At 32.9% G+C, this 19,214-nt stretch overlaps 2 protein-coding genes across 2 annotated transcripts; both read right to left on the bottom strand.

The window, feature by feature from the left end:
* Window positions 1-15,316: 15,316 nt before the first annotated feature.
* LOC122502371 lies at window positions 15,317-16,366 on the bottom strand. Its single transcript, XM_043612391.1, has 2 exons — window positions 16,222-16,366; window positions 15,317-16,098 (listed from the first exon to the last, which is right to left on the bottom strand). Exons 1-2 carry the CDS (start codon window positions 16,364-16,366, stop codon window positions 15,317-15,319), a joined length of 927 nt encoding a protein of 308 aa, XP_043468326.1.
* A 627-nt stretch (window positions 16,367-16,993) lies between these two features.
* LOC122502370 lies at window positions 16,994-17,866 on the bottom strand. Its single transcript, XM_043612390.1, has one exon. The coding sequence runs from the start codon at window positions 17,864-17,866 to the stop codon at window positions 16,994-16,996; it is 873 nt and encodes a 290-aa protein (XP_043468325.1).
* Between the last annotated feature and the right edge of the window lie 1,348 nt (window positions 17,867-19,214).

Genomic DNA, 19,214 nt, shown 5'->3' with positions numbered 1-19,214 from the left:
TCAATCTTTTGCCTGCTTTTTGCAGTTCACTAAGTGTGAAAAGTTCTTCCTCTTCGACTTTGCAAAAACTCCAGTCCCTTCTAAGGTATGGTTCTGCAGGAGGAAACAAAGAATTTATTATCTTTCTGACCCAATCGGGATTGTCCAGGCCGGGGGTCTTTTGCCTCGTTACTAATTTTTTAGCAACGATTTTAAAAGCCAGGCCTTATGGGTCCTTATCGACTTCCTCGATTAGGTCCTTCCAGCTACGGCGTCGCGACTTGCGGATCTCTTTTTTGAGGTTGTTTTTTGCCTCCTTGAAAGCCTCTTTTAGCAAAGGATCTCCCTTAGATCGGGTGTATGTCCTTCTTGCTTTGAGGCATTTCTTTCTCAAGGAAGCCAGCTTCTCTGACCACCAGTGCAAGGATTTTTTCCTTGGAAAGGCGCCTTTGCGACGTGGCATCGACGCATTGCAAGCGGTGACGATTAAATTCCGCACAGCTCGCACCACTCCATTTAGACTTTTCGGCCTCCTCACCCAACCAGAATCCTCAATTAAGATAGATTCTTCTAGGGACCGGCCGAACTTCTCCTTGTTGAGTTTCTTAATGTTCCACGAGAAGGTTTTGCGACTAGGAGCTTCCTGTCTATTTCCTCCTCGTGTGTCTCCCATTGAGACTGAGAACTCAATGTACTGATGGTCACTTGCTGTATATTCCTCAGAGACCCGCCAGTCGCTTATGCGGCTAAATATATTAGACGATGCGATCGTTAGATCTATAATCGATCCGATTGCACCTCGTCTAAACGTCCATGTTTTTCTCCGGTTTACAACTAATAAATCGTTCTTGGAGATCATTTCTCCAATCAGAATTCCTTTCTTGTCGAGCCTCGTCTCACCCCACTCTGGCGATTTTGCATTGAAATCGCCAGTGATGATGACATCCAGCTTGGATTCTATGAGCCTCGATTCTAGGTCTTCTATATTGGCTTCGAAGGCGGTCAGTGAGTCGTTGGGTGAGAAGTAGCAGCTATACATACGTATATTAGCCACCTCTATTCACACAAACCCGCTGCTTGTCTCCAAGAACTTGTCAACCCGCAATTCTGGGTTGCACAGCTTGATGGCGGCTCTCTTCGCCTTATCCTGATACCAAGGTGCGAGGTCGCTTCCTTGATACTGCTCACTGCAGAACAGGATATCGACCTCATTTTCCCTAGCTGTTTGCATCAGGAGCACCTGTGTATCCTTACTTGTATGCAGGTTGACTTGAAGGAGCTTTAGGGATTTGCTATTTTAAGTTTCTCCAGTTCCTCCTTGTAAACCGGGCAGGAAATTCTTCCAGGGATATGGTTGACTTCCGTTTTTCTCAAATCTGTACACGTTATGAACTTTGGCTTGTCGCTAGTATAACTCTTGGCGAAGTGTCCCGCTTCGCCGCATCTCCGACAGTTTTTTGTTCTGTCGGGGCCCTTGCAAATTCGGGTCACGTGTCCATAGGCTAGGCACTTTTGACATCTTGTCACTTCTAAGTGCGTTTCACTCAAGCGTACTAGTGCCACTTTCGTACCACCAAAACGTGTCAGAAGTCGGCAAGTCACATCTAATTCGGGCCTTTGCAACTTCTCCATTAAGACGGTTAAAACGTCCGCCTCTGAAGTTGTTTCGTCCAGTTCCCGAATTTCAAGGGTCTTTTTACTGACAAGAGCCGTAACCTCGGCCTTGTCCTTAAGGAGGGAGGTAAGTTTCTCAGTGAACTTTGAAGTTTCACCCCCCTTTTTGACCACAACAAGAACCTCCTTTTTAAGAGTTCTTCTAATTTTCACAATCTCGGTGCCAGTTTCCTCTGGCTTTACCGAAGTTGTTGACAGTTTTATAAGATCATAGTAGGTCTCTGGATTCTGGGCCGAAATCATTATTGCCTCCGTGGTTCTAATTTTGGGGGGGGGGCGCTTCTGAAGTCCCACCCTCTCCTCCGCTCTCTTCAAGGCCTTTCTCTTACGGGCCTCCCGTTTCCTATTGGAGACGGTTTCAAAGTCTTTTTCGTTTTCAGGCTTATTTTCCACAGTTGCCTCCGAATAAGAAGCAACCCTGGCCGAAGCAGCCTTACTCACCTCCGTCTCCATAGCAGTAGGGTTTGCCTTTGTCTCTTTGCTCTTAACCCTCTTGCCCTTGGGAGTGGTCACAGTAGAATCAGTCTCCGGACCTTCAAACTCTCTAGGGCGCTTCCTTGGGTCGATGGACTTGCTCTCGCTGGATGTGGCGTGCGACATCGATCTAGAAGTTTCAGGATTCGACCTCGGTTCGCTTGGGCTAATGAAGGGCTTAGGTATAAAACGCAGGTTACTGCGAAGCACCTCGTGCACCTTCCCCAATGCCACCATTCCATCCTGAACATCCTTGCTAATGTTTCTTTGCTTTTTGCAAGCACGCCACATACTTTCCAGTATTTTAGGGATCAGATCGACCTGTTCTAAAACATTTCCTTCGAATCTGCTAAGTCCCACATCCTCAGAATTTTTGCTTTGGCTCCCTCCAAAATCCTTGGAGCCGTCTGCACCGACTACCGGGGCTTCAACCCGATTAGAATCGGTGACGGGATTACCCTCATTTGAGGTACCCGCTTGGAGTATAATATCTAAATTTTTGTCCATTTCATTTTTTTTTATTCTTTGTCCCGTGTCGATGGACAATCGGGCCTTAACAGGGTAATACCATCTGGCCAGGATGGGCCCTGAACCGCCTCCGTTAGTTACATAGACGTTATAGCATTGCCGGAGCATTGATGCGACGTCTATGATATCCAAGGGCACGTGAACATGTATGTTCGGACGTGGAGGTCGATGTGTCTCTCCAAGATAGCAGGAAGTTTCCGCAAAGGGAGTGCATCCTGGTATCTCTTCACAGAGTTTACCCTCCGTATTATTACAATTAGATTTTTTAACTTAATTCCTTATTTCATATAGAATTTCAATAAAGAGCCCTTTTCTCTATAAGTTTCTGCTCTTATTCTTTCTTTTTAAATTATCCAACACTTTCGACTGATTATTACAAAACTTTTTACTTTGACAATTTTTAAAAAAATAATTTGACACTTAATCAAAAAACTGGGCCTTTACCCTAAAATAAAATTAAATAAAGAATTAGTAAAAATTTATTTAGTCTCAATACGATGTTTCTACGAGCCACAAAACGATTTTTGCGATGACAATTTACAGATGTAGGTGACTTGATTTGAGGAAAAAAAGTCCGCACCGAAAGGTGGAGTAAAGCGGGTTGCCTACGTAAAGGCATAACAGTATGATAAAACAGGACAGTATTTAATAAATGTAAACGGAATATTTATTTTTTACGAAAATCATTAGTTTTTTTTTATTAAAAGGTAAAACGGACGGATTTCTTTTGCATAAACTTGTTACTAGAGTTCCCTAGAAAAATTTTATGAGGTACAAAAAAATATTGATGCACCTGAATCGCCTAAAACTGACTGTTTACATTTACCCCGAGATTTTGAAATATTTCTAAAATTCGGGGTAAATGTTAAAACCACTGTAGTTAAGCGAGGTTTAAGAAACAAGTTATTTCAAGTACACTACTGTTTTAAGGGATGAAAAAACTGAAAAAAAAATTTTCGTAGATGTATAGTAAATCAACCAGTTGACTCATAATGTATCATATAAAATAAACAATCAACCATTACAAAATTAGTAATGTAAAAACTTGAATTACTTGGACAAATTTTAATAGATTTTCATTCAACTTGGTAAAAAGAAGTTTTTAAGGTTGCTGAATAAGAATCTAAAATCGAATTTTTAAATTTCAAAATGGAGGATCCAATATGGCGGATGAACCTAAAAATAATATTTTTAAAAATTGATGAAATTTGCTTGAATTTGGCTACTAGGGGGATTTTGAGGTCGCTGAATACGAATTTGAAGTCAAATTTTAAATTTTCAAAATGGCAGATCCAATATGGCGGATAAACCTAAAAATATTTTGAAAAATTGATAAAATTAAATTTTTTTTTGATCAACTTTTTTTTAAAGAAGACCTAATTTCCTTTCCTATGTAATTTTACATTGCTAAAGTAATGAAATTGTGAAATAAGAGCAAATTTTTTCAATTATTTTCTTTTAAAATGTATTTGAAGTTCTGTTTAAATTTACACCGAGTTTTCGAATTCTCGGGGTAAATGCAAACACTTAATTATTTATTAACTAAATTGAAGAAAATCAAAAATCAAAGTCAATTTTTGTTAGGGCATCAATAAGGAAGAATTACATATTTTTGTTTGATTTTTAAATTTATTTTTATGCAAATGCGGGACAAAATACTAAAACAGTAAAACTTTGATTTTCAATATTTTTTGCATTAAAAAATAACTTACACTATGCCATTGCCAATTGTCAAAATAAAATATTGTCAATACTCAGAACAGCATTTAGCTTTTTTTTGGAAGGTATTCCGATAAGAATTGTTTGCAGTTCAGGGCACCTTGAAGATAAAAAACCAACACAGGTTTAATATTTTTAAAACCATCCCCCTCTCTTAATTTTGAAAATACGAAAGTCGACAATATGGGCCATTTTCTAAAAAGGACAATTCTTTAGAAAAATGAAAAGGGACTATTTTGTCGGATATTTGCAAAAGTAATCAGTATTTTAAAAATGGAGGTGTGGAAAAATTCAAAACCTCTTGATTTTTCAACTTTAATGATAAATCGTCCAAGCGCCTGTTCTTTTTATTATTATTATTTAAAAAAGTCAAAAATATGAATTTTTTCGTCTTTTCGTCTACTTTAATTCTAAGGAGTGCCAGAAAAAAAGGTAAATTCCCTTTTTTTCGGAACGTCCTTCCGGCAGAACGGGCGCATGGACGATTTATCATTAAAGATAAAAAATCAAGAGGTTTTAAATTTTTCCACACCTCTATTTTTAAAATACTGATTACTTTTGCAAATAACCGACAAAATAGTCACTTTTCATTTTTCTAAAGAATTGTCCTTTTTAGAAAATAGCCTATATTGTCGACTTTCGTATTTTCAAAATTAAGAGGCGGGGATGGTTTTAAAAATTTTAAACCTGTGTTGGTTTTTTATCTTCAAGGTGCCCTGAACTGGAAACAATTCTTATCTGAATACCTTCCAAAAAAAGCTAAATTTACAATTTTAAAAATAAGTACGACGTCAATATTTTTACCTCAGCTCACCTACAAGGTGTTCTGAGTGTGACAATATTTTATTTTGACAATTAGCAATACCATAGTGTAAGTTATTTTTTAATGCAAAAAATATTGAAAATCAAAGTTTTACTGTTTTAGTATTTTGTCCCGCATTTGCGTAAAAATAAATTTTAAAATCAAACAAAAATATGTAATTCTTCCTTATTAATGCCCTAACAAAAATTGACTTTGATTTTCTTCAATTTAGTTAATAAATAATTAAGTGTTTACATTTACCCCGAGAATTCGAAAAATCAGGGTAAATGTAAACAGAACTTCAAATACATTTTAAAAGAAAATAATTGAATAAATTTGCTTTTATTTCACAATTTCATTACTTTAGCAATGTAAAATTACATAGAAAAGGAAATTAGGTCTTCTTTAAAAAAAAGTTGATCAAAAAAAAATTTTAATTTGATTAATTTTTCAAAATATTTTTACGTCCATCCGCCATATTGGATCCACCATTTTGAAAATTTTAAATTTGACTTCAAATTCGTATTCAGCGACCTCAAAAACCCCCTAGTAGCCAGATTCAAGCAAATTTCATCAATTTTTAAAAATAATATTTTTAGATTCATCCGCCATATTGGATCCACCATTTTGAAATTTAAAAATTCGACTTTAGAGTCTTCTTCAGCAACCTTAAAAACTTTTTTTTGCCAAGTTGAATGATAATCTATTAAAATTTGTTCAAGTAATTAAAGTTTTTACATTAATAATTTTGTAATGGTTGATTGTTTATTTTATATTATACATTATCAGTCAACTGGTTGATTTACTATACATCTACAAAGAATTTTTTTTAGTTTTTTTATCCCTTAAAACAGTAGTATACATGAAATAACTTGTTTCTTAAACCTCGCTTAACTACAGTGGTTTTTACATTTACCCCGAATTTTAGGAAAATTTCAAAATCTCGGGGTAAATGTAAACAGTCAGTTTTAGGCGATTCAGGTGCATCAATATTTTTTTGTACCTCATAAAATTTTTCTAGGGAACTCTAGTAACAAGCTCATGCAAAAGAAATCTGTCCGTTTTACCTTTTAAAAAAAATAATGATTTTTGTATAAAATAGATATTCCGTTTGCGTTTAGGTACCCCAAATGACCCTCATTTTATTTTTTTGAATTCTGTATATTTGTCATTTTTAATATTTTCATTAATTACAATTTAATAAATTGTACCTCTAGAGGTACTAATTCTAATTTTTAATGTTTTTTTTTTTTTTTTTATTGTTTATACTCCTGCCCTATTGGCCTTACGCACTTCGACAAGAGTCCCCGAGAAATACTTTTTTTTGGATTAAGCATAACCATTCTACTTTTAGAAATTTTCTATATATATTAACCTAATTTTGCGTCTACAGCCGACTTTATTAGGAGTACTCGCATTACGCCTGGACCACCCGTCAATGGGTTTTCTCGCCAGAGAAGAGGGAAACTGTAGAAAACCTCTCTGAGTACAACCGGTTTATCGACAGTCGAGTTCTAATGGTGTGTACCGGACAATAATCGACGGTGCACATCATTATACCTCGACGTCAAACCTCCCGCTCAGATTGTCTCACGTGCCGGAAAAATACCAAGCCAAGTGGGCGCGAACCAAGGGTACTTATACCCTTGGTCCTTAAACGACCACCAACGCCAGGCATCTATCCGACTGAGCCAATCTGTCGGTAATTTTTAATGTTTTTAAAAAAATTATTTTAATGAATAACAAAATTAAAAAAAATGTTTTTTATATTTTTCATTTTAATTTAACATATTTTATATTTTGTATATTTCTTTCTATAAACAAAAATCCCTTTATTTATATTCATTATATTAGTTTTTATTATTGCAAAATATTATTTTTATCATTTTTAACAAACTAAAAGTTACTGTCCTGTTTCATCATACTGTTATGCCTTTACGTAGGCAACCCGATTTACTCCACCTTTTTGTTGTGCGGCCATTTTTTCCCCAAATCAAGTCACCTACATCTGTAAATTGTCATCGTAGAAATCGTTTTGTGGCTCGTAGAAACATCGTATCGAGACCAAATAAATTTTTACAAATTCTTTATTTAATTTTATATTAGGGTAAAGGCCCACATTTTTGATTAAGTGCTTAGTTTTTTTAAAAAAAATTCTCAAAGTGAAAAAATACAGGAAGGTGTGAGAGAGTGGGTTGGCAACACTTCACAGTTCTCGACCTCCAACGCCGTTAACTTTATAATTTAAATAATGCTTAGTGCATCTGATAAATAATCTTAATTTAATATATTTTTTCATAATACACATATATACTTTTAATTATTGTAGGCAATTCCATTTACCTGGATCATAATGGAGAAAAAATCACAAGAAGCGTATTCTGCTGTATTTAGGCACCTAAAGACGCTATTACCTTGTTTTAATGTAAATGAATTAATGTCTGATTTTGAGGTCGCTTTGCGTAATGCATTGAAAGAGGAATTTCCAGAAGTGGATCAGCATGGATGATCTTTGTACCATTATGTTCAGGTAGATTTTTATACAATTCTTCACATTTTAAGAAAAAATTTAAATAAAAAAGGAAAAACATTAACATTGTCTATTTTTTTTTAAATATTTATTCTGAATTTAACAATTTCCATTTTAACTCGTGTATTATTTAATGACTAATTACATATATAACTTTTTCGGTCTCCATTCATTCTGTCCGCAGTTAGTAGTTATAGTCTTTGAGTATGCTTTTGTTCTTTTCTAAAACATTTTGTCAGTCATATTTTATATTTACAATGTTCTTCGTTTCTTTTGAAATAATTGTGACAAATCGAAAAATTATGCATTTTTTTCATTTATTTATAAAAAAGTGGTAAAGTATTTAACAAAATGTAAAGTAATCACGGTTTTTAAGAAAATTTTTATTTTAAAGAATTAAATACAAACAATTTATAATACTTATGTAATATCCTTCTGAGAAAAAAATATTTTCGTTTCAAAAACGTTCTTAAAACATTTTTAAAACGTTTAAAACTATTTGGCAGATATAAAACGTTGTTGGGAAGCACATGCTTTTTTTGCTCAGAATATAGAGTAGAACGGGGTGAAATAGCCATGGTGCAAAAAAGCCATTTGACTTTTATTTGAAAACTATTAAACCGATTTATCAGCTATTTATAATATAAATACTATCAGTTAATACGCAACTTTTGATACCAGTTTGGATGTTGTACCTATATTAATATAATTTTTATTGTAATTTTAATTTTTTAGTTGCTTTGCGTATAATATTTCAATGAACTTTTCGAACATATTACAACCTGTTTAAGTAAACGGGAAATTAAAGTAAATGTTTGTACATAAGTAGAAAACTATACTCAAAACGTAAACAATGTTAATTTTTGGAAATTGAACTGAATTTAAAATTTATTTTAGCTTTTAGAAAAACTGGTCTTGGGGGTGAAAAAGCCAGGGACAAAAATCCATTGAATATTATGTGAAATTCATTTGTTTTCTACTTAAACTAACCTTCTAATTTTACAAAATTTTCGCGTGTTTACTTAATAAAATTAATTAAACACGACGAAAAAATAGTATAAAGAGCGTTAAAAAATAAACAACGAAAAAACGGTTGAAACAAAATATAGCATCTGTGGTGAAATTTAAGGAAGACTTTAAAAAAAGGTACAAAAACTTGGCAGTGTAAATCGAAAACAGGTAAACTTAACATTATATTCAATTTTCCTTGATAAAAGCTCTTTAAAATTTATTCAAATATTTTAAAAATAAGATTATTTGTCATGTAAATAAAGGAAAACTATAAAAATACAAAAATTAATAACATATTTTAATAAAATCGCGAGGTGGCTTTCTCCCCCCACCAGGTGGTACAAAAAAGCCATTTGCAGAGGTTTCGTAAAACTCTTATAACTTAGTCCTTTCATGGGATAAAAAATATTTTTGTCAATAATATTCAAGCTTAATAACTAAACTTTCAATCCAATTTGGAAATTTGAGAAAAAAATTTTTAATTCAGATTTTATAAATTAAAATGTAAAAATGTGGCTATTTCACCCCGTTCTACTCTATATTATGATTATCTTATTACAGATTATGTTCAAAAAAGTAATCAAATAGAAATTGCAAAAAATTCTCTTTAAAACCGAAAAAGCTTATAATTTTTTGAAGCATGTAATGGCGCTACCATTATAACCACCAGATGAAATGGAGCCAACATTTAATGAAATGTTAAATTCAATTTTGACCTTGAAAACAAGAATTGCGATAGCTCCTTTTTTAAAATATTACAGAAAACAATGGTTTCAAAAAGTTAAAGTTTAATGTTATAGCGTTTACGGTTTAAAGTACTACTACACTTTAGAAGGCTTTTAAAAGACCAAATTTAAAAAAAAAATTTCTTAGGTCTTTTATTATAAATATTTAAAAAACTTTTTTGCCTATATTAGTACATATTTGGAGAACAAAAATAATGGTTTGTTTTTAATTTTTATTTAATATCATAATCTGCAGACAGCATTCAGATCGAAACTCCAAAAAGTTAGTTGTCCAATTGCGGACAGTTTATCTCAAGATTGACAAATCGGAAACAAAAAATCCAAAATGCTTTTTAAAAAGGATGGTGTCTTGCATAGAAATCTACCACCAATAATGAGAAATCGACTTAAATAAAAAAATAGCAGATGTTTCAATAATTTGTTTAAAAATACACTATGTTTTTCAGTATTTTTCTAGTCTGCAAAAATGTTTTTTTAAAATTTTTTGACCATTTTCTGGTAAATTCTCACACAGGACATGCTAATAAACAAAACCAGTTATCATTTATTAAAATCGGTTTAGTAGATTCAGAGATAAACTGTCCGCAATTTGAGAAAACGTTATTTTGAGAAAAACGCGTTTAAACTTATATGTATCGTTAGAGGCCATCCATAAATTACCTAAAATTCTTTTGCAAATTGAAACCCCACAATTTTTTTATGTCAGACACTGTTACATACATTAGCACCAATGTTTCTACTAGTCGTAACAAAAAGCTGGACCCCACCATCCCCTTAAAGACTTACTTAATTTGTCAATGACTTTTTACATTAATCGAATATTTTTGAAAAATTTACTTTTATTTTTTACAATTGGTTATAAATACTTTAGGAGGTGTTTTCTAAAGTCATAAGAAGTTAAAAAATACAATAAAAAAATAAAATTTTTTTAAATTTTAAAGTGTAGTAGTACCTTAAAAAACCGTACTAACAATGTCCTAGAATCAAATAACAGACAACTGAAACAAAAATTTGGTGTACATTAGGGTGGTCCAAAAAAAGTATAATCGGAATTTAAATGCTCTCATCCCCTAGGATTGTTCTATATAGAGAAAAAAATACCCCTATTTTTTTTTAAAATAAAATAGGGGTATTTTTTTCTCCATATAAAACAATCCTAGAGGGTTAGAGAATTAAAATTCTGATTTTATTTTTTTCCATGTATTTTTGGACCACATTAGTGTACATCTGCAAATATGGACATTCACACGTAAGTTAATACTTCTTTTCTTATTAATTAATTAATAAAAATTCTTCTTAATTATTTCTTCTCTGAAAAAAAAATATTAAATTATATTGATATTTCTTTATAGAAAAACTTGTGAGTATGCAGCAAGGTTTACGGTACGATTTAGAATCTTTAAGTCATGGTAGACATATTACGCGTCTACCAAAAGCTTAAAAATGTGGCTAAAGATATTTTAATAGAGGAACATTAACAAAAAATGAAATCGACAAACCGACCAACGTCTATGGAGTTCCTTGGGAATATGATTTTAATATTCATAAATCCGATTTATGAATTATTAAATAGTGATAACAACCTAGTGTGCACGTTCTAGAACTGTTCTAGAACAAATTATAGAAATAAAGAACAGTTCTAGAACGGTTCCAGAATTGTTCCAGTACGTGCACACTGGGAATACAGATGATTGATGCATGCTTATTATGTATATTTTGAAAATGATAAACTTTTTCTTACATTCTTTTGATTTTGTGTAAACAAAATGAGAATTACAAGCAATTTAATTAGACAGCAGTATTATTGATATTAAATTTTTAAAGAACTTTATTTAAATAATGTTAAAAAGTAGAATTAAAAAATTATACTACTGTGAATTTCTACATAATTTTAAGAAAATGAAAATGCTGTTAATCGTATTTTTCGTAGTGTAAACTTAGTAATTTGCATTGTTCGTAAAATAAAAGTTCGCATAGCTCGTAAGCGACTTTTGATTTTGTGTAAACAAAATGAGAATTACAAGCAATTTAATTAGACAGCAGTATTATTGATATTGAATTTTTAAAGAACTTTATTAAAATAATTTAAAAAGAAATTGAAATTCTACGTAATTTATAAAAAGGCCGTTTAAGAATTGTTATTTTTTAAATTAAAATAATAAAATTATTGCATTTTTAAATAAATGTTTTTTTTATTAACAAATTCGTGTATAGTTTGTAACATATTATGAGCATTTTTAAAAATCATAAAAAATTGTTATTGAATTTTTCTAAATAACAATTGTATTTTTGACAATTTAAATAAGTAATCAAATGTCTTGAAGATTTTTAATAAAATATTTTGACGAAAATCATATTTAAAAAAAATTGTATTTGCTTTTTTTAAGGACAGTTTAACAATTTTTATGAAATCCGAAGATTAATTAATAATATTTTTAATTATTATAATGAAATTTGTAAAAAAATGTTTTAAAAAATTTTAAGTTCCTTTTTTTAAAGAAGTTTCAATTTCCGGAAATATGTCAATAAAAAACAACAAGAATTTTATAAATTTTGTTAATATAGTAATTAAGTAAATAGTAAGAATAATTTTTTTAAACACAATATATTAATTAATTTTCTAATTTTACAATTTTGATTACTTTTAATTTTAAGTTGATTTATTATTAAATTTCATATTAAAAATTAAATTATTCTCTAAATTTGCAATTAAATAAATTTTTAACACTAAAAAATTAATTATTTTTAATACAAAAACTTTCACCTGTTAATTCTTTAAAAACTTTATTTTCAAAATGATTTTAAATTTCGCGCCGAAAAAAAACCCTATATAATTGTCCAGTTGGACAATTTTATAGACAACATATAAAGTAAACACGCATGTCAAAAAATCTTCGATCTTTTGTGCATTCTTATAGTTGGTGATTTGATCAAATAAAAATTCTAACATTTAGTTGTTCGATTAAATAAACTATCAAATTTTAAGTCTTTCGATTAAATAAGCATTTGAACATTTAGTTTTTCGATAAAATAAACATTCGAATTTATAGTTTTTCGTTTAATTAAACATTCGAACATATAATTTTTCGATTAGATAAACAATCGATAATTTAAGTTTTCGCGGTTATGTCTATTCGACTTTTTGATATTCGATTTATTGGGTTTTCGATGTTTTGGGTTTTGGGGAAAAATCATGCACCCGAGTTCGGTACGACTGTTTTTCTAATATTTTAAGAAACCGTTAATATTTTTGCTGTTCTTGGTCTCTATTAAAAGCTTAGATTACAAGAAGTAGTCTGTAAAAGTAACAATTTTTTTCATCAACTTTTCTAAATTTTACTAGGAGTCAATTTTAGGGTAAGAAATTTAAAAAATATATAATTATTTTTTTGTGTTTATAAACATGATATCTCGCTTCCGATTTATACAATACAAATGAAAATAGTGTATTTTCATTTAAAATTTAATAAGCTTTCTAATGCAATTAAAAAAAGCATCTAGCTTCATTTTTGAAGAAGTTATCACTGTTTTTGTGTGGGTGTGTTTTTTAACAGCTCGTGGTGTTAGCGGTCGCTATGTCAAAAATATGTAAATATGTAAATATGTATATGTCCTATGTCAAAAACCATGTAAAACCCTACTTCCATAAAGGAAATCACGTGGTTTACCATGTGGTTTCCCATGTCAAACCATATGGGAAATTGAGACAGGATTTTAGATAGGAATAATCATAGGAGATTTGGACAGTTTGTCTATGCATAAAACCATATCAAATCCCACATGAAATCCTGCATGATTTTCCCAGTCAAATCCTAAACCAAATCCCATTTAAAAAACAGTATCATTTATTTATAATTATTTTTCCAAGTCAATCCCCAAAGTGAAATGCTTTCTCCTTTTTTTTAAATTTTCCCATGTCAAATCCTAAACCAAATCCCATGTGAAAAACATTATCCGCCTTATTGAATATCCCTACATGGGAATCCACTTGGAATTTTACAAGGGATTTCACATAGGATTTTATATGGGAATTGACATAGGATTTCATTCATGATTTCACCTAGGATTTAATATGAGATATGACATAGTATTTTATTAAAGATCCAATGAAGAAATTTTCAAAGGATTACCTAAAAATTATTTAATAAAAAATTAAATAATAAATAGTATTATTAGTTTTACAAGTCATCAAAAAAAGTAAAAAAATCGATAATTTGAAACACGTCCTCTGTGCTACAGGTTCTCAGCTCTTACACTGAAAAAACGTTGGGCGAATTTGTCTCCCAATTTGGGATAGCGGTTCGACTTTGGTGGTGCAAAATCTGGCCCAAAGGTGTCGGTCGCATGCTCACCCTATTTTTTAGGACCAGGATAGGGATTAAACAATACACCACGATTTAAAAGCACTCCAATATAAGAGAAAGGAAATTTATTAAATTCGAAACTTGGAACATTTAAAAAATTAAACTTTTCACGCAACGCGTCTTTTCTTTTCAGCCGGTCAGTCTTACCTAATCGTTCGCAGGCTTCGTCATCACATCATCGTCATATTTCGACAAAATTCGGCATCGTTTTTCGCGGCAAATCCCTACTCTAATGTAATACTCATTCTCTCTCATTATTTCTCTCTCGATGCCACAACATTCTTCCCACATTTTTATTTGTATCTTTGTTACAATTTAAATTCTGCGAACTTATAATTTAATATATCTCTAAATAAAAATCAATATTAGTATTAGAAATACATACAATCATATTAATTAATACAAAGTCAAAATTACTATCTGTCATTCGATTATACAATAAAATAAATCAGCTAAAATCATAAAAGAAAGGACGTCAAATTATTTTTATTTTTTTTAACTTTGAAAATATTCAGGAGCTTTACTTCGTCGTCCACTTCTAGTGGTTACAATTTTTGATTGCGTAATTGCAGGCTCCAATTTCCATCAAGGACAAATTTAATTTCTTTTTTGCAACTACTAAATTATTTTGTTTCTTTCCCTCATCTTTCGATTGTTTACAATTCTCACGAAATCTATTTATCCACGCCAAAAATCGAACAAGTTTAGTATAAGATGCGAAAAAATCACTAACATTAAATTAAGAATCACAAATACTCGTCATTTGTGTCACGACATTTTTCTTTCTTTCGCTAATAATTTCCTTTTCGTTACTATCTTGTTGATAATTAGGCCATTCAGATTCTCGCTGATAAAGCCACGCTGGACCTAACCACCACTGTGAATCGGCAAGTTGAGAGAGGGAACACCCGCGCGACGGTAAATCTGCCGGATTCATTTCACCGGGAACAAATTTCCAACTTTCTGTTTGGCTTAACGTTTTTATTTCTTTCACACGATTTCGTACGAATACTCCCACTCTATTTCTCGCTGTATCCATGCTAGGACTGTTGTTAAATCCGACCAATACTTTTTGTCTAAAATTTCTCGCGATAAGGACTCTGCAACTGTTTGCGTAAGGCGAACACCTATGGTCGCAGCCATCAACTCTAAGCGAGGGATAGTTGCCCCTTTTGGCGCAACTCTAGATTTTGCATTTAATAGTGTAACTTTTACGGAATCCCCCCACTCTACTCTTGCAAAAACAACGGCTGCATAAGCTGCACCACTGACATCGCCAAATGTATGTAATGTTACATTTCCTACACCTTTCGTTCGAGGAATTTCTACATTTTTTAACAACTTAATTTCACGTGACCATTGCAAAAATTCTTTTTTTAATTTTCCTTCGATATTCGCGTCCCAGTCTATTTTCTCTTCCCACAAATTACGTAATATCATTTTTGGTTTTAATGCAACTGGACACGTGATTCCTCTCGGATCAAAAATTTTATGCGTAGCCGAAAGAATCGTGCGCTTTGTTATTAATTGAATATCTTCTGATTCGAATGTATGTACTTGGATTAATTGAAATTGTGTCTCTTTTCTTATTCCAAAGCAAGCCTAATACCAATGTAGATTCTTTTTCAATGTTATCATTCGTGTTTTCCCAAGCTGGAAGGTCAAACCCTCGCGACGCAAAAATTGCAGTGGATTCCTGCACAAATGATTTTATTTCTGTTTCAGAATTTAGACTGGTTGCACAATTATCTACATAAAACGCATCGCACAATTTTTCGACTGTTTTTTCTGACCAATCACATTGCGAATTTTTTGCTTTTTCCTGAGCCGAACTCAAAAGTAACTTTATTATTGCAGCTAAAATAGAAGGACTACACGACAATCCAAACACGACTCTACAATGACGAAAAATCAACACTTTGTCTTCTCGAACCCACAGGAACCTGAGATAATTTCTATCTTTTTCGTTAACGCTTATTTGCAAAAAGGCCTTTCGGATGTCGGCTATCACCCCAATGGCTCTTTCTCTAAATTGATTTATTGCATTCGGCACGAGTTCGATTAAATTTGGCCCCCGTTCTAGGCATTGATTCAACGACGGAAAACCTTCACGTTTGGTCGACGCGTCGTAAACCGGGCGAATTACTGTCGTACTTTGCAACTTGACCACTGGACAATGCGGTAAATAATGAAGACCGTTTTGCATTTTGTTATCCTCAACTTCCTCAATAATTCCTTCAGATACCCACTCTCGGAAAACAGCGTCATAATCTTTATAAAGATTTTTCGTCTTTAATTTCTCAACCGTTTTTTCTCATCTTTTATATGCAATATCATAATTATCGGAAATCGGAGCATGCTCTTCTACCCACGGTAAAAAAATCTCGTATCTACCTTTCTCAGTCAATATTGTCGAATCTATCAAAAACTTTAGCGTTTGTTCGTCTTTTATATTTTTATTTACTTTTTCAATAGGATCTGAAATTCCTATAACGTCTAAACGCCACAAATCGCATGGATCTGCCTCTTTCACAAACATAGCGTTAATCAACATTGCGGAATCTATACTTTTCGTTACATTGGTCAATTTGCCCATAACTGTCCAACCTAATAGAGTTTCGAGCGCAACTAACCCATTCTCTAATTCCATCGCTTGCATCAATATCTGATAAGACGATACTCTTTGTATACAATTCCTCAACCCAACTGTCATGTTTAATACTTGGAACCGTATCACATATCGTACCTTGACTTATCGCTGAAAAGTTACAAGCGTATTGGCCGTCGAGACTTCTCACTCGTATTTTGAACACACTGAGTGTTTCACACTTGGATTTCGCCCCACCAAATAGAGAATGAGTCATTTTCATATTCCCTTCTGAAACATAGTTCATCTCTCTTGCGAGCTCGTCTCGAACATATGATCTTTGAGAACCGGTGTCTATAAGAACTCTTACTACCTTTTCTACATTTTTCGAATACAATAAAACGCGCAATGTTTGTAAACAAATTTTGAACGACGACCCACTAAAACTTGCCAAACTATTTTCAACTATTACTTTTTCGTTACTACTCGAGTCGTAATTTTTTCTCTCTATGCCGTTACCTTGGCCAAAACGCAAACACATTAATAAAACGTGCTTCAGGCATTTAAAACAACATTAATTTATCTTTTCTTTTTTACAACTTCTGACCGTTCCGATAAATTAAGTTTTTGCGCTTCCTCACATTCGCGACTCTCGTGATTCGATTTACAAAAAATACAATTAACAACTTTATTCTCTTCAGATACAAAAAGTACACTCGCCGTAGCGACATCTTTAAAATCATTCTTACCTCGATTTCTTTTACCCTTCTCCTGTTCGGCTGATAGTCCAAATCCGGTCAACGTCATGTCGATTCGTTCCTCGTTTTCGACTTCTGTTTGCAGGAATTCAAGGAGTTTGGTTAGACGATCTTTTGGTTCTTGTTGTCCATTGATGTCAGCTATCTCTCGAACCCCACTCCGCTGCCACGCACGTAACACCTCTTCTGGCAAAGACGACTCTACTAGGGGGTAAAGCATTGCAGCACACTTGTCAGTCGTCACGCCTAATGTACCGAGTGCTCGAATATATGATTCAACTTTATCATATAGCGCAACCACTGATGTCTTCTTATTATTATTTACAGCGTTCTGGAGCACGAGTCCTAACAGCTCGCGCACGTAAAATTCTACCACCAAATCATCTCGTCCGAAACGATTTTTCAGACACGTTATAACTTTATCATAGTTCTCAGCGGTTGGTGGAAAACTATTAACGAGTTCATTAGCACGAGAATCCGGCACGGTTGCTTGAATCATGTATTGGAACTTGTCCTCACGTCTCACACTTAGATCGTCGTGGATTTTCCGAAACTGGCTCCAAAATGGCAGCCACTCGCGCACATTTCCCTTGAATTTTGGAAGTTCGATGCTCGGCAGTTTCATCACCTCTCTGATGCTGGCTGAAGGAGTACCAGTTTGCTGAAATACAGCTGGAGCTGTAAGTGACGACATCTTTACTTTCGACGTTAGAAAGAGCCTCGGCAAAAAATGCCCTTTTTCGTACCTCGAATTTTGAAACTTTTTTTATGCCAAATGGTTACATATGATGACCCAATAATCACTGCAAAATTTCAAGATGAGCATGTACCCCCTTTCCGAAATACAGGGGGTCAAAAAGGGCCATGTCCAATAACAAATCTCCAGGCCCGGATGGAATAAATTATGAATTTTTAAAAAATCTACCTGGCAATCTGATATTATACTTAAATTCAATGTTTAATAGGATTCTTGAAAGGGAGGTGGTTCCTTTAGAGTGGGGGAAAATTTATCTTAAAATGATACATAAGAAGGGTAATATGAAAGACCCGTCGAATTATAGACCCATAGCGCTGATCAGCTGTGTAGCTAAAACATTTACACAGATTCTTTCTAACAGACTGACCAGCTGGGCAGAATCGAATGATCTGTTTCCGGAATGGCAATCAGGATTTAGGAGGGGAAGGAGTTGTCTAGATAATACGTTCACACTTAATGTTTTAATTCAGAATAGGCTAAACCAATCTGGTGGTAAACTATACGTTCTTTTTGTTGACTTTAAGAGTGCCTTCCCCTCCTTAAATCATAACATATTGTGGCAAAAATTATATGCAATGGGTTGCGGGTCTAAATTTATTAACATCCTAAAAGATTTTTATAGTAAAGCAAACTTCTCCGTTAAATGTGAAAAGGGCTCCACTAAACCAATTAAAATAACTCAAGGTGTTTTACAGGGAGAAGTTCTCAGCCCTGTCCTGTTCACTTTCTTTTTGGAAGACATCGAAAAATTCCTTATTTCGAAAGGAATAAGGGGGGTTTCTTTGGATCACAAAACGGAGGTGTTACTGCAGGCATACGCGGACGATATTGCATTATGCGCTGATTCACCCGTAGCGATGCAAAAAATATTAAAATATCTCCACGAATACTGTCAAGAAAACGATCTCGAACTTAATGTAAATAAAACAAAGATTGTTATTTTTAATAAAAGAGGATACATCCGACCATTGAAACAGAAGTTTAATTTTAACTATGGAAACAACATTATTGAAATTGTCAAAAACTATACTTATCTTGGTACGATCTTTACTAATTCTGCGACATTTAAAGATAATTTAGATTGTCAATTAACTAAATCTGCTCTTGCAAAAGATTCGACCCTATCTGTGATATATAAAGCCCATTTGGACTCTTGGAATCATATCAGTCAATTATTTAAGTCTATGGTAACATCGGTAGGGTTATACTCTGTACAGGTTTGGGGACTAAGATATTTGAACGAACTAGAAAAAATACAAAATAACTTCCACAAACAATTGTTATG

This window comes from Leptopilina heterotoma, unplaced genomic scaffold (assembly GCF_015476425.1).
Source record: "Leptopilina heterotoma isolate Lh14 unplaced genomic scaffold, ASM1547642v1 Lhet_228, whole genome shotgun sequence".
Lineage (NCBI taxonomy): Eukaryota > Metazoa > Arthropoda > Insecta > Hymenoptera > Figitidae > Leptopilina > Leptopilina heterotoma.
Note: the sequence above shows the minus strand (reverse complement) of the source record. Positions and strands in the feature narration are given on the sequence as shown.

What these genes read in the sequence shown, in the direction of transcription:
- LOC122502371 (XM_043612391.1), bottom strand. Translation starts at nt 16,366, where the DNA reads ATGTTTGTGAAAGAGGCAGATCCATGCGATTTGTGGCGTTTAGACGTT. An exon ending in GACAATATTGACTGAGAAAG is followed by an intron (nt 16,099 to 16,221) that starts GTAGATACGAGA and finishes ATCTTTATAAAG; the next exon opens with ATTATGACGCTGTTTTCCGA.
- LOC122502370 (XM_043612390.1), bottom strand. Translation starts at nt 17,866, where the DNA reads ATGTCGTCACTTACAGCTCCAGCTGTATTTCAGCAAACTGGTACTCCT.